Raw genomic sequence first — 13,539 nt, forward strand, 5'->3', positions numbered from 1 at the left:
GGAGGTTTCAGAAAGAATGTAGATCCTCAATTGCACGTAAACAAATATGTCCTACTTGTTTCAAGGGCAGTGAGGTAACTTAACTTGGGAACTTAATGGGCAATAGATGTTTATAATCTGTGCATACAATTTTGCGTACACAAATAGTTGCAGGAAGTCCTTACCCTAATCTCAAGACGTAAGTATGAGTGCAGATAACCCTAAGGTCACTGAAGCTGGATGCCATTTTGAGGACAGAAGTCAGCTGTCTCTAGTTCCAGGTGTAGGAAAAAATTCAGTTAAACCTGGTGTTCAGAGGAATTGACTGGAATTTAAGAAAGGAAATCTTAATTATCAGAGGAAAATTGTGGGTTACCCTGTGAACAAGCCTTCCAGAACACCTTCTCACGTGTACTCTTTTCCTCGTTTGACAGGTGTGCCTTTGATTTCAGAGTTAATTACATCTACCCCCTGTCCTTCAAAACAGGGCTTCTTTGTTTTCACTTACTTGGAGCTGCAATTTGAAAAGAGTTCTTAATATTCAGTGAATCGTGCTGTAAGGTTTTGAGTTACAGCTTTGGGCTGTCATCACACATGGCTGCCATATTCATGCCGTGCTGTATATTCTGAAGAACACAACTAAACAAACGAGGAATTCGGACAGAAACATCGTAGTCATGCCAAATACAAGGGAGACCCTGTGCTGCAGAACCGCGTGGTTCTAGGGTTTTCTCCCCTGTGTTTGTCCTGTGCTCTGATGCTGTTTTTGGATGTGAATGCAGTTCAGGCCTCTGAGCTATCCCCAGCTGGCCTCTGGGGAGGGTGGGTGTTGCAGAGCAGCAGGGCATCGGAGGATGCAGGGCAGGGGAAGGAAGCAAACCTCGCAGCAGCAGCAAAATGCTGCCTGGACGCTGTGCCCGCAGGTAGGGAAAAAGGCAGTGATGGATCTGCTAGCGTGGTGAGTAGTATTTACTGGTCAACAGCGGGAGTGATGCTCTGAGGTGTTTCCTGTGCTTTGGGGTGAAAATTACCTATTCTGTCTGAATGATGGATATGGTTTCTGCTGTGTTCTCTGATGGCACAAAACAAAAAGTATTGTTGGAAATGTTACAGTGGTTAACGTTTAAGTAGTGCACTCAGTATCGTGTTTTCTCCTCCTCTTGCAAAATACGAAAATGGATGTATTGTCATCATCTCCTGCTGCAGCAGTTTTAAGTTTCCTTATGTGCTCTCTCTTTGAAGTCTGTTTTCAGTGGTGTTACCAAAACATAACCTTTTTTGACCTGTTTTTTTCTTCCTCCAATTCTGATCAGTGGGAGATTTCATTTTAATAATTTTTTTCAGCTGCCTATTTTTCAGTGTTTCTTCATGTTGTTCCAGAATTACAATCGACCTCCAGTAATGGCCTTAGCTGTCCCAGTGGCGGTGAAATTTCTCCAGAGGGGCAATAAGGAGCTGTGCAGAAACATGTCGAGTTACCTATCTTTGGCCGCAATAGCCAAGGCGGACCTGCTGGCTGATCACACAGATGCCATCGTCAAAAGTGTCCTTCAAGGTATGAACACACTGAGATTTTGGGTTTAGTCCTGCAGTGTGCCCATAATTACATTAATTAGTCTATAGTAGGTGTATATACAAACATACAAATAAACGTTTTATGCATAAAAACACTTATGAGACATGTATGTATAAAACATGCATGCAAACATTCATAAACATTTGATGAAATATATCAGATACAATCTAAAATAACAGGATGCATCAAGGAACACCTTCCAAGACTATGTGAATTTAATGAACCTTGTTGACTGTGGAAGATTCATTGCAGATTGGATGACCCGTAGGGCAGGAAATATATCTGTAGTTGTTATTGCACTGTACTAATGGACTTCAAATAATAAGCCGTGCTAGGAGACGCTAGTTACTGGGCTCTTATCCTTTCTATTAGTGTCATTGGCAGTATTCCAAAATATAAATGAGGATGAAATGAATCCCATTTTGTGGCAAAGTAGTCAGATGTAAGATATAAAAGCTTCATGGTGATGCTTTAGTCTTGCCCACATCAGTAGTTTTAGACAGTTTTGTTGCTAAACTCCGTAAATTTCACTATTGTGGTTTAAAAAGAAACCAAAAATATTCATACCTCTGCAAAAGTAAGTCCGTTTTGGCTGAGGTAGTAAAGTTCACAGTATTAATTGCAATATAGTGCTACTGCAGCAGTAAAGCCATTGTTTTCTCAAGCACAGGTAACAGCAATGAGTACCAATAGCTGTCTAATTATGCCGTGAATATTATGAAAATATTAAGCCCTTGAATTAAATTTGTGCATTATTTAAAAAACAAAAAATGGTGCTAGTTATTTTTTGGTATTATGTGGAGGGATACCCTGAGCTAGAAAGTCGCTTGGCCCTTAAAACACTATAGTAAGAGTGCTTATTTCTGTCTAACTTGTTTAAGGACAAATGTGATAAATACGATAAAAAGAAAGAAATATGTATGAGCTGTGTGATCATACTAATAGAGTAGTCCAAGAACAGGATTTTGTTAACTTACAAAGCCACGTGGATAATTCTTTTAAGACTTGTGACATGGGTATGTATGTGTTTGTTGTATGCTGCCACGGGAAGCACAGCACTATGAATAGAAAGATGAAGTGACACAAGTTTTGTGGCACAGTCATAAGTTTAGGAAAAGAGTGACAAATGCCCGCAACTAAAGGATTCGACTGTGCCGGCTGGTTTTCATGTATTTATATTATTCTACCAGCAGATGTTGCTGTGGACATCAGAGATGGAAATTGCAGATTGGACGAGAGTACTCTCTGCACAGGCACAGTGCTCTGCTTTGCGTACTGGCTTAGTGGCACCGTACACAATTTGTTTTTTTCAGGCATGAAAAGGCTGGTGTGCAGCAGGCCAAGAACCATGGGTAGAGACTGTCTGCAGAAGGGAGAAGGGAAGCAAGGGGGGATGTTAAAGATGGCTTTACGAAGCAGTGCAGAGACAAAGGGCCTTGTTCTGGTGCTGCGCAGAGCGGGTGCAGCCTAGTGGCACCAGCGAGACTGATAGTAGGCTTTGGCCCGCTGCCTGCGAGTGTTTGAGAGCTGACTGGGGTTTTGGCTACTTGGGGCAACTGCTTGGCTGCACAATCAGTTTCTTATCGTACTAGTTAAGAGAGCTCTTTAGAGTGAGCGTGTAACTGCTCTGTTCTGTTTAGTGTGAACTCAGCCTCCAAGCACGCGCGTGTCTGTGCCGCGCGCGTGATGCTGACAGGCCGCGTGCTGGCACCTTCCATCAGGATAAGGGACCAGGCAGCCTCATTCCTGCTTCCAGGGGACGGCAGCAGAACCACCCCGCAGTCATTGCGGTCATCTGAGAGTCCCGCTGCTGCTCTGTCTTCTGGGGGAGCTGGGGCAGCGCACACGTGCCGCTGTGCTGGGCAGAGGCTGGTTACAGAGCAGGCCGAGCTCAGTGCCACACACCAGCTTACGGGACCCGCGTCTGCTCCTTCGAGTTTATGTTCTCAGTGCAGGAGCAGGATCGCAGTGGCTCTTCTGTAGCTGGAGACCAAACTCGCCCCAGATACTTCTTAATTTGCGTCTTCCAAACGGGCCAAGTAACTGTTAACAAAGAAAAATTTAGCTCAGTGCTGAAGGGGAGAGAAGAGAAGCATGGTGGTGGAGGTGCCTCGTACTGGGCGGGAGGGGACTGGCCGTGGGAAAGCTCTGCTTGTTTGCGGAGGTTAGAAAGGGAAAGAAAAGCGGTTGGAAAGAGGAGGGTGTTCCAGCTGAGCCGATGGGAACGAAAGGACCGGCTTTGCGTTTGGTGATCTGCCAAACCAGTGCGGAGATAGGAAAAGGCTACTTGAAAGACAAAGCATTTCAGGTATGAGGAACAGTAAAGAAAAGCAGCCAGGAATGACTTTCAGTAATCTTTTTGAGGATTTCGCTTGTTCTGCTATATTTCATGGACATTTGTTTTCATTTAATGGATGGCAGTGTATGGAAAGAGGATTTGAGAGTATTTTTGCACTTGCACAATGTTGGGAAGAAGAGTGTTTTTCTTAACTCTGAAGATGTGTTTTCTGGCTGACATCAGATGAACAGAGGTAACCTTTCATTGTTCTGTACTTCAGGTTATTTGCAGATATTATTTAGTAAGGGCTTTTTACATTTTTATTGCAAGCAGTAGGAGAAACTCCAGCATCCTGAGAAGTTAGATTTGCCTTAAATACACAGCATTGCCAAAATGTTAGAGCAGATTGTGTAACTTCAGCTGCGAAGCATAACCCCCTTGAATGGCGTAGTCAAGTGGAAATTACCTTGTCATAGCTTTTTTCTTACTACCTCTGTGTTGCGAAAGGAAGGATTTGGTAGCTGCATTGTGTTCGGGAATGAACATAGCAGCAACTTTTCAGAGCGTGTCCTTAAGACATCTGTAGAGAGTGAGAAAGAAAATGGGAATAGAGCAGAAAGGTGTGCTGCTTCCAGTGGAAGTGAGAATTGCTTTGAATAAGACATTTTCCAAGATAACTTGTTCAGAGGCTTCAGCATACGTTGAGGAATCCCCTCAGGTTGAAGCGCGTTTATCAGTGTCAGCGTTCCTTCTGTACGAGCAACCCTGCCCACGATGGAGAGCTGCTGGAGCAGTAGATCCCTCCACGTGTCAGTGTCCACGGGGGGCTTGTTACCATGACAGACCAGTAAAGCTGGCTTTGCCAAGTGCTTGGAGGTCAGTCCTCTGAGGGGAGGGTCTCTCCATTTGTGTGAGATGTTAATATTTGTGTTTCTCTCTATTAGCAACTAAAACTGTGTGGTTAACAACATGGAAAAATTCCCATTTTCTGTTTATTTCAAGAGTTCCAGTTGATGAATGCCATGGAAAATCTTAGTTTAGTAAAGTATCTTTATTTACAGAACAACTTTACAAAAATAATTTCAATAAAATTATTACAAAGTCAATTTACAGTATAATACAGCTGTGTTTTCTCAAAATGTAACATCGGATTATGATGGTGAATATTACTTTTATATGTTAGGTCAATCCGTGGCATTAAATAATGCTTTAAACAAGAAGCTAGTTTTATTGTAGTCTACAAATTACTAACAACACTTAATAAACAACACGCTTCTTGGCTTTTGTGGTTCCTCTGCACAATTGACATTAGCACTATAAAAACCAGCGACTGGAGAAGCCTGGAAGATGTGCGGCTTTGCATCTGTTCTGCGGAGACGTGTAGGAGCTTAGCAGGAACTGCAGGAGTCCGGTTCTGCTCAGTCCACAGTGGCACTCATTTTTATACGTAAGCTAGAGAGACAGCGGTCGTCTGACCTCAGGAATAGCTTTTCCAATGTCAAGCCTTGATATATTATTTTCAGTGTTTTGCAAAAACAGCAGGCAGAGATCAAATCCCATCTCCACAGTACCTCATTCTGTAAACGTGCAGTGCTAATCTTCCTTGGGAGGTTGGGAGGTGCAGGCTCTTTCAGCTCTGTGTACTTGTATGCATTGGCATTCTGCTCTTAATGAAACACGTTCTCTGCTTCAGAAACTGTTCTACAAGAGTTTAAGAAACATACTGAGCTCCTCCGTATGGCAGAACTTCTGTGACTCCCCACCCGATGATGTTGCCCCTGATACTGCACGCATCTTCTCCGCTCTGCGCTGCTATCTCTTCAGGGCTGAGCACTCTGTCCCACAGGTTAAAGCCTGTTAATTTTCCTGAGAAGGCTAAAGCTTCATCAAATCCACCTCCAACACAGCAGCCATTCTTCTCCTGACCGATCTGCAAAATTCCTCCGTCTGGAACAGTGTGAGCGTCAGCAACGCCCGCGGCAGTGCCTGCGAGCTCTCCGTTCACCCACAGGGACGCGGTCCCGTTGTCCGAGCTCCAGGCGCCACAGAAGTGGATCCACTTTCCAGGAACAATTACATTTTTGACAACTAACTTGTGCTGGTCGCTGCCAACAGCAAGCACTGCAGACTCACGGCTGAGATAAAGCTGAATTTCGTACGGATTTTTCTTGGTTCCATAGGAGAAGACAATAGTTTTGTCCAAAACCTCAGTCACTTTGATCCAGATGCAAGCAGTGAAGGAGCGGAGGGTCATTTCAGCAGTTGGATGAACGCTCCCAAAGATCTTTTTTGAACGCATTGGGAATAGAATTGCTGTTTCGCAGCCTGAAAAAGTTAATTAGAAAGATTATGTAAGTAAAGGTTTGTACATGCACAGTTAGGACCCTTGGCATACGCTCACCTCTGGACTTTTCGGAGGGAGCTGTTGGTTTGGCTCATCCTGTGGAATGTAGGGACCCACTTACGGGGTGCTTTGAGGAAGCTAGCAGGTCTGATGGATGAATTTGCTTAGCACTTGGTATGGCAATGAGCCTAGGGGTTAATCATGCTACTTTAACAAGACCCAGCCTTCCCTTCACCATCAAAGTGTATTGCTGTCCTGTAGCGTACAAAATGGGCATTTAGTTTTAACGCTGCCTGCCTGTCCCGGCCACGTTATGGTGAAGGGATGGGTTTGCCAATCTATCAGGCTGGAAGTTTTATGTACTGTGACGTTCCTGGGAATAGCAGTGTGAAATGCTGCCGGGGCCGGTGGCACAGAGCCACCGGATAGCTGTGTCACCAGCAGCTGTAGTGTGTCCTGCTGGGCTGGATACCTGATGACGGTCTTCCGAGCACCAGCAGGGCTCGGTATGTCCGTTCTGTGCAACGCAATACGGTGGAACGGTGCCCGCCAGGAGCTAACCGTGGCCCCGGGGAAGCCCTATCACCGCAGCACTCTGTCCAAACCGGGGCACCTCAGGCCCGAGGGACGAACGGATGCGCTGACGCGTTGCCTGTCAGATTTCTGACGGTGTTTCGGTGCCTATATTTAGGCTCACTTCTGAGGGCAAGACTTGATCTCGTATGTCCTGTTTCTGGCTCAGGAAATGTCATCGGTTATCGGGGCTGTGATGTGACCCGAGGAGCCCTGCCAGCTCGGAGCGGCACAGGCTGTTTGTTGCTGATGCTGCCCCATAACAGCACGAGCTGAAAATGTGCCTTCCTGAGCCAGCCCCGTTTGGTTACGTCAGCACGAACCCAGGGCTGCACAACTAGCACCTGGGGGGGATTTGTGCTGGATTAACTACAAATAGGATCTTGCACTAAGTAAGATACTTGAGAGCAGTTTCAGATCCCGGCTGGTTCCCCTGTCCTTTGCAAACGCGTGCCTATGTGCTGGCGGTTTCCTGCAGCTGGTCTCAGGCTGCATCCTCCAGCAGCAGAGTGGGACGGGCTGCTGGAAAGCACGAGGAGGGAGCGTTGGCAGAAGCATGCTGAGATGTATTTTTTGTTTTTTTATCGGTTCCTTTTCTGACCCTGGCTTTAGGGCTGTTGGTGACTCTTGCACTGGTTGGTTGTTTCTCATGTTTCCAATATTTAGTATCTTTAAAGCAGTTCCCCTTCCCTCTCCAATTTATCAATATGTTGTAATAGAAGCTAGATTATTAAAGCTATTAACAGGAATTCACGGTTATTAGAGAAGTGTCTGATGATTACTAAACACAAGACATTCTTGGCATTCTAACGTGCTGTTCCCTGGTCCTTAGGTATAACTCAGTACTCTAAGTGAGAGGGGGAAAAGCAGCCCCCTTCTATAATTAAGCTGGTTCGTTTCCTGTTTAAACAAGCTAGAGGGTCTAAAATGTCTAAAATGTGTGTGGAAATTTCAGCCTCAGTGCATGAAGGACTCTTTGTGTCCTTCTGGATAGTGCTGCTGTGTTATTTCATAGACTGCTTCCTTTAAACTTTGGGCGGATTTTACATTTCTTCGTTTTTTGGTTTTTTTTTGAGAGAGAGAGAGTTGAGGGGCAGCAAGCAACTGTTGGGGATGCTCCTTAAAATGCTACTTATGAATGCTATTGTGAAATGGCTTTTAATGAGCAAGCTTTCTGACTTTATTGTCAAGGAGTAAACAAAATTAAAAACAGCCTCGCTGAAGAACAAAAAGTGTGATTTGAAAATCCCTCAAGAGTGTCTGGCAGTAATTCAAGATGGGAGAAATTAAAGTCAGTTGCTAAAAATTCCCTTGAAAAAAATATCCAGTGAGAGAGACCCTGGAAGTACTTAAAATGTGTCTTTTAAATTAAGAAAGGAAAAAAAAAACAAAATGCTTTCTATAAAATCATGTAGGAACTAGTGGAAATACTCTGAATTTCCAGTGCTGAGTCTGGGATCTTTAAAGCTGAGCGAGTTTTTTTTTACTCTCACCCAGCGCACAGTAACTGACTGCAAGGCTGGCCGTGTTACAGGGGAGATAAAGGGTGAGATCATGCTTTTTGGAAGGCGAGATTCATGTGCTGGGGGAGGGAGGGGAGGAGGAATATGCTGTAAGAGCTACTTCCAGGACATGCAGATTACCAAAATATTACAGTAAAGAAGTAAAAGCAATTTACTTACAAAGCTGAATTAATGTTCTCCATTAAAGGATAGTAAATTGGTGGATTGTAAAATGCTTTGTTATAAACTATTGTTGTGTTTGCAGTGTAATAGGCTCGTGTAAGTTGTTGTTGGCTTTTGCAGCTGCGAAAAGCACACTTTGCTCACCTGTGTAAGCGCTCATGGTGGTGGCATTGCTAAGGGCTCACTGCCAAGGCTGGCGTAACCACCCAGCTCCCTATTCACACGGGTGGGATTCTGTGAGCGTAGGTTTCTTTGTGTTTGGGGTTTTCTATACTACCGTAAAACTTTTGTTTGTGGAATATGTGATCATTAAAGATATGTCAGCTCTTAGAAAACACGCAGCGCCAGTTATCCAGTAGGCAGAGTTACATCCAACACAGTTACGCTGTGCACGCAGCAACTTTGCACCCACACCCTTTAGGTAGGGGTTTGCTCTGCCATACCTAAGGTGTCACAGCTACTTCTGCTGGGTGGCACATTACAGTGCACAGCAAAACTGCAATGAATTTTGAGATACAAGCTCATCTTTCTATGGCTACCTTGCTTGCTCACCGGTACCAACGTTTTGGGAAGAAAAAATTAGTGTGTCAGTTCTGCTGTGTTACCTGCAGGTTCCCTTGCTTGGGGAAGGCATTCTGTCCTGACAGTTGCGTGCGGTGAACGTGCCCTCCCTGCTGCAGGAAGCATGCGTGGCCGTGGCTGGTTGGCACCAGCAGCACGTCCTCTGCCCTGGCTCTGCTCTTGGGCATCAGAGTTGGTGAGGAGGAGGCAGCGCTTAGCTCAGGAGGAGTGGGTACATGCAGGAGGAGGACAGGAGCATTAGTGACTAGTGAGTATCTGTGGGAGTTACCAGCTGGGAAGGTAAAAGGTGAGAGAATATATTTTGTATGTTTAAAATATGTTTGTTGCTCTTTGGCAGCTGCTTTGATCTAGGAGAGCCTCCAGGAGGTGGGATCCTAGCTGGGTGGCTGCTTTGCCCTGTGTAAGGACTTTGATTAAACCCTGCTTTGATCCCTTCTTTGAAAAGCTCAACGCCTCTTTTTTCAAGAACACTTACTGGGTTTCCTCCCTGTATCTGCAGACTGCTCAGAGCTTCTGGGCTATTCATAAGATTGCTTTGGAGTCCTATGTGGAGGTAAATGTTTATAGGATGTCTGCTTTGACAGGCCAACCAAAGAGCTCACCAGTAAAGAATAACATGTGTGGACTTACCTGCTGGCAGCAAGTGCTGAGCTGCCCATTTCTGCGATGCCTTCAGTTCAGCTCTCATCTGCTGTAGCTCTTTCCACAGAGAGTTCAAAATGAGGTTGTCTTCTCTGGTGGGACTGAGTTTGTCCTGCTGAAGAGCTGTTTCTTGAGCCTCCGCCTCAGATCTTCTCAGGCAAGCGCTCTCCAGACGGCTGAGTCTGTTGGACACGTTGTGGCTCAGTAACAGAACGTGCTCGAGAAGTTTTCCTTGCTGGGACTCGTGAAGCCCCTTGGCTTCTTCACCTTGGTCACTGCTCCTCACAAGTGCCTGCTCTACCTGTGAGATGACGTGGGAAGTGACTTTCTCGACCGCAGTGCTGAAGGTGCCAGCGAGGCTGGCAGCGAGCTGGCTCAGTTCTGCTCTAAGCGTCTGCAGGTCCACCTTCAGGATGTCGTCCATTGTCTGCAGCATCATGTTCTCCTTCATCTGCGAGTTCTCGAGCATGATGAAGAGCTTGTCCCACTCGGTGTGCTCTCGCTGGCAGTCACACGAAGCTGGAATGCAAGATGCAGATGCACTTATGGTTTTAAAAAGAAGGGGTATTTAACAAAATCTGGCTCTGCACAAGGCTTATGCGCTCCAGTCTGCCAGTTCATTTTCTTCTGTATCAAAATGGGAAGGTAAGGCAGTGTGTATTAGAGCGATTCTAAAACTGTCAACCCCACTCTTCTGCAGGAAAACAGGAACACTAGTGTAAAGCAAATTTCCAAGGCACGCTATCCAAGTACTGCAGCGTTTGCTGTTCACAATAATCTACTGGTAAGAGCACATGCTTCTTCCTCTTAAAATGAATAAATTTTTGTAACAATTGGTACAAGAGCAAGCAACAAAGAATGCAATACTGCACTTAACAGAAATTTAGTTTAAATCTACTTAATCTACTTACTTTCCTCAGTCCCATGAACCGGACCTTCGATTTCGTTATCCAGGTTCACATACATGAGATCATAGTTGTCATCTTCATCCAGAACAGAAACAGAAGCCCTGAAAACACAGAACAGCGTAAGCAGAGAAAGCACTCCTTGAGGCAGCATTCTCCAGCTGCTTCCTGAAAATAGCTGAGCTGTCTGGAGCTAAAGTCGAAGTCAGACTTCAGCGGAGACGAGACTGCGAGTGAGCTGCGGCGAGCCCCTAATAAATGCTCCGGGTGTCTCAGCTTGAATGAATGAGCGATGCTAGTGCCAGTGTTGTAATAAGAGCACTTCTGGTTGTTGGTTTTGGCAGCGAGGCGAAGGGGGCGTGCAGCTTGCTCAATCGCAGCCTTCCAGGTTTGCGCTGGGGGGGAAGGACTGCCTCATGGAGGGGAAGCAATGGGGAAAGCTGCTCTTGCGAGCTGCCGCTTCCCCTCCGAGAGTAGATTGCCGCAACGTGCAGTGAAGTGAGGCTGAGAGCGGGGGATGAAATCACTCAGAGATCGCTGCCTAAAAGCCCAGGCTGCATCACTCATGCCATTTTGTGTCCTTTGTGGAAAGGAAAATGTTCTCTGCGAACTCATTTTGCAGTTGGTATGTGCCAGGGCTCTGGAGGGGACTGGTAGAGAAATAAATATATCTGCAACTGGTTTAGATACATATGTACAGTTTCACCTAGACCTTGTAACTTTTTTTGATAGTTTTTTGTTTAAAAACTTCTCTTATACTAGTAGTTTGCTGCCTTAAACAATAAAGAAGAACTTGTGAAAAAAAATAAAGATAGCTTGCTAGGGTTTTACTTTTTCTAGTCCTAATTACCAATAATAGCTTTGTAACTGGTGGATAAGGCATTACTGCTGGTATCTTGTTTCAGGAGCCCATAGGTTCGCAGCTGCCGGATGAGAGCTGTTTCTCTTCACTTGGAAACAACAAAACGAGGGACTCGTGGGTTAGATGTTAATCCAGTGACAAGTAGTATTGTTGTTGGTGTTGACTCACTTAAGCTCTGGCAAGCTTATCAGTTTAACGGGCCCTTGATTATTCCAGAATTGAGATTAAGGGTAACATACTGATGGTAGAAGTTTCACATCGGCTATAAATATTTAGAAAACTGGGGGGAAAAACCCTACATAACCGCACTCAGCGTGCAGTCTGCGTTCCCCTTCTGCTTGGGACTCTCAGGCCCAGCCCCTCAGCGCTGCACACAGCGGTGGCAGGGAGGGCCCCGCTCCCCCCCCCCCCAGCTTCCTCGCCCTGCTCCATCACCGGGGCTTCTGATCAGGGGCAGGAGGTGTGGGGAGGTAGCACGGAGGCGTGCATGGCCTCAGCACACCTCCGGGAGCGGCACAGGGCTGCCCAGAGCCCGGCACTGCTGAGCTTGATGTCGAGCTCCCCGCGCTGCTGGCCCTGTCGCGGTGCCCTTCCTCTGCACCACACGTCTGGCTGTTCCACAGCGTGCGGGTGGCTCCTGCCCCTGTGGGGCCTCCGGCTGCTCTCCTGCTACCTGAAACAAATGGTAACGTTGGCACAGCGTCCTGCAAAGCCCAACGGTTTGGTAAAGCAGAGGTGAACATTTTCAGAGTGCTCCGCCCAGCTTGGGACACCCGGGGAAAGCAGTGCTCTTGGTGCACGTGCTTTTCCCAGAGTACTCCTCCTGGAGTGAAGGCCAGAACAGGGCTGTACGTTCACGCAGCACTGCCAGCCTCGTTTCCTCAGCACTGCTGGGTTGGGCTGTGGATGGGGCAGAGCTGGGACAGAGCACGTGGCTGCCTTCGCCGCTCCTTGTGCATGCAGGGGATCGGCCAACGTGCGTGTGGCGTGGTCCCGGGGCTGTGGCTGCTGCTGCTGTACGTGCCTCTGCCCTGCCTGACTTGCAGCCAGCCCGGCTCAGCCATCGGATGTCCCCAACTGTACGTTAGTTTCTGCCTGAGTTGCATAATTCCCAGTGTGTGGTCTGCTTGGAACGTCTGAGCAAGTCTAATCTGGAAAGCATCGGGGATAAGGGTGGTAGGGAAGGAAGAGGGAGAGAAGGTAATTAAGGAGCTGAGTACAATGTTTTTCCGTTCTCGGACAGCAAATGTGCTTTTCAGGCTCTTGGTTTAGGCTGAGCGAGATGAAGCAAGATGGAGCAAAGTGAATCAGTTGGGAGCGGGCAGAGCATCGCCTCTGACTGAGCTCTGAGGATGCAAAAGGTTGGGGAGCTGCACGTGGGGAAATTGCTCAGAAACTGGGAAGGTATGGCAAATGGCAGCGGTGCTCAGAGCTGGCTGGAAACATGCAAACCGGAGAAAGCAGTGAATTGGGTCATGCTTTATGACCTTTCCTAAGTTATACAAAGAACAGGCACAAACTGTGGTGTCTGCTTGGATGGTTTGCAGGTTGGTATATGGGGGTTGTTCAATTAAAAAGGATTCCGTGTCAGTGAGGTCACTTAAACATCACTCCAAAATGATGGGCTAGCTTCTAATTTGCCCTTTTTTTTTTTTCATTTATCCTGCTTAGTGGATATAAAGGCAGTAATGTTTGCTGCGTGGTGACTGGATGAGCTGCCCAAGTTTACTTTTGTACAAAGTACTTTTGTTCAGAGAAGTTTCATAACTGCAATCCATCATGTCATGGCAAATTACACCACCTCCTCTAATGCATCCAATAGTTAAAATGGAGGTTTTCTCAGGGTGAATAATTAGTCTTCGTTTCCAGATATCTTCCTACCAGTGATATTCTGGCTTAGGCAATGGCGAATCTCAGGCTAGTGGCTGTCTTTCTTCATTTAGAGCTGCTACTTCTTGTTTTTCTGTTGAATCATTTCCCTCCATACTTACAACCAAGAATTTTCCCTGTCCAGGAACAAGGAAACTTCATCTTTTGCAGTTGTTACCATTGCTGAAAATTTGACTGGAGCTTAAGGGGTCTGTTCTGCATAGGCAGAAAGCTTCCAGTGGAA

General features: G+C 46.3%; 1 protein-coding gene across 11 annotated transcripts in view; it reads left to right on the forward strand.

Annotated features, from left to right (window-relative positions):
- Positions 1-13,539, forward strand: part of VEPH1 (ventricular zone expressed PH domain containing 1) — an 89,125-nt gene that overhangs the window by 21,781 nt on the left and 53,805 nt on the right. For 10 of the 11 annotated variants that reach the window (XM_083849503.1, XM_083849504.1, XM_083849507.1 and 7 more), the window contains one exon: positions 1,360-1,534. In XM_083849503.1, the coding sequence (XP_083705629.1) occupies positions 1,360-1,534 (175 nt within the window). Of the gene's footprint in view, positions 1-1,359; positions 1,535-9,601; positions 9,857-13,539 lie in introns of those variants that run through there. The other variant, XM_083849502.1, reaches the window with a different exon arrangement.

Source organism: Anser anser (genome assembly GCF_964211835.1).
Source record: "Anser anser genome assembly, chromosome: 9".
NCBI classification, from domain to species: Eukaryota; Metazoa; Chordata; class Aves; order Anseriformes; family Anatidae; genus Anser; species Anser anser.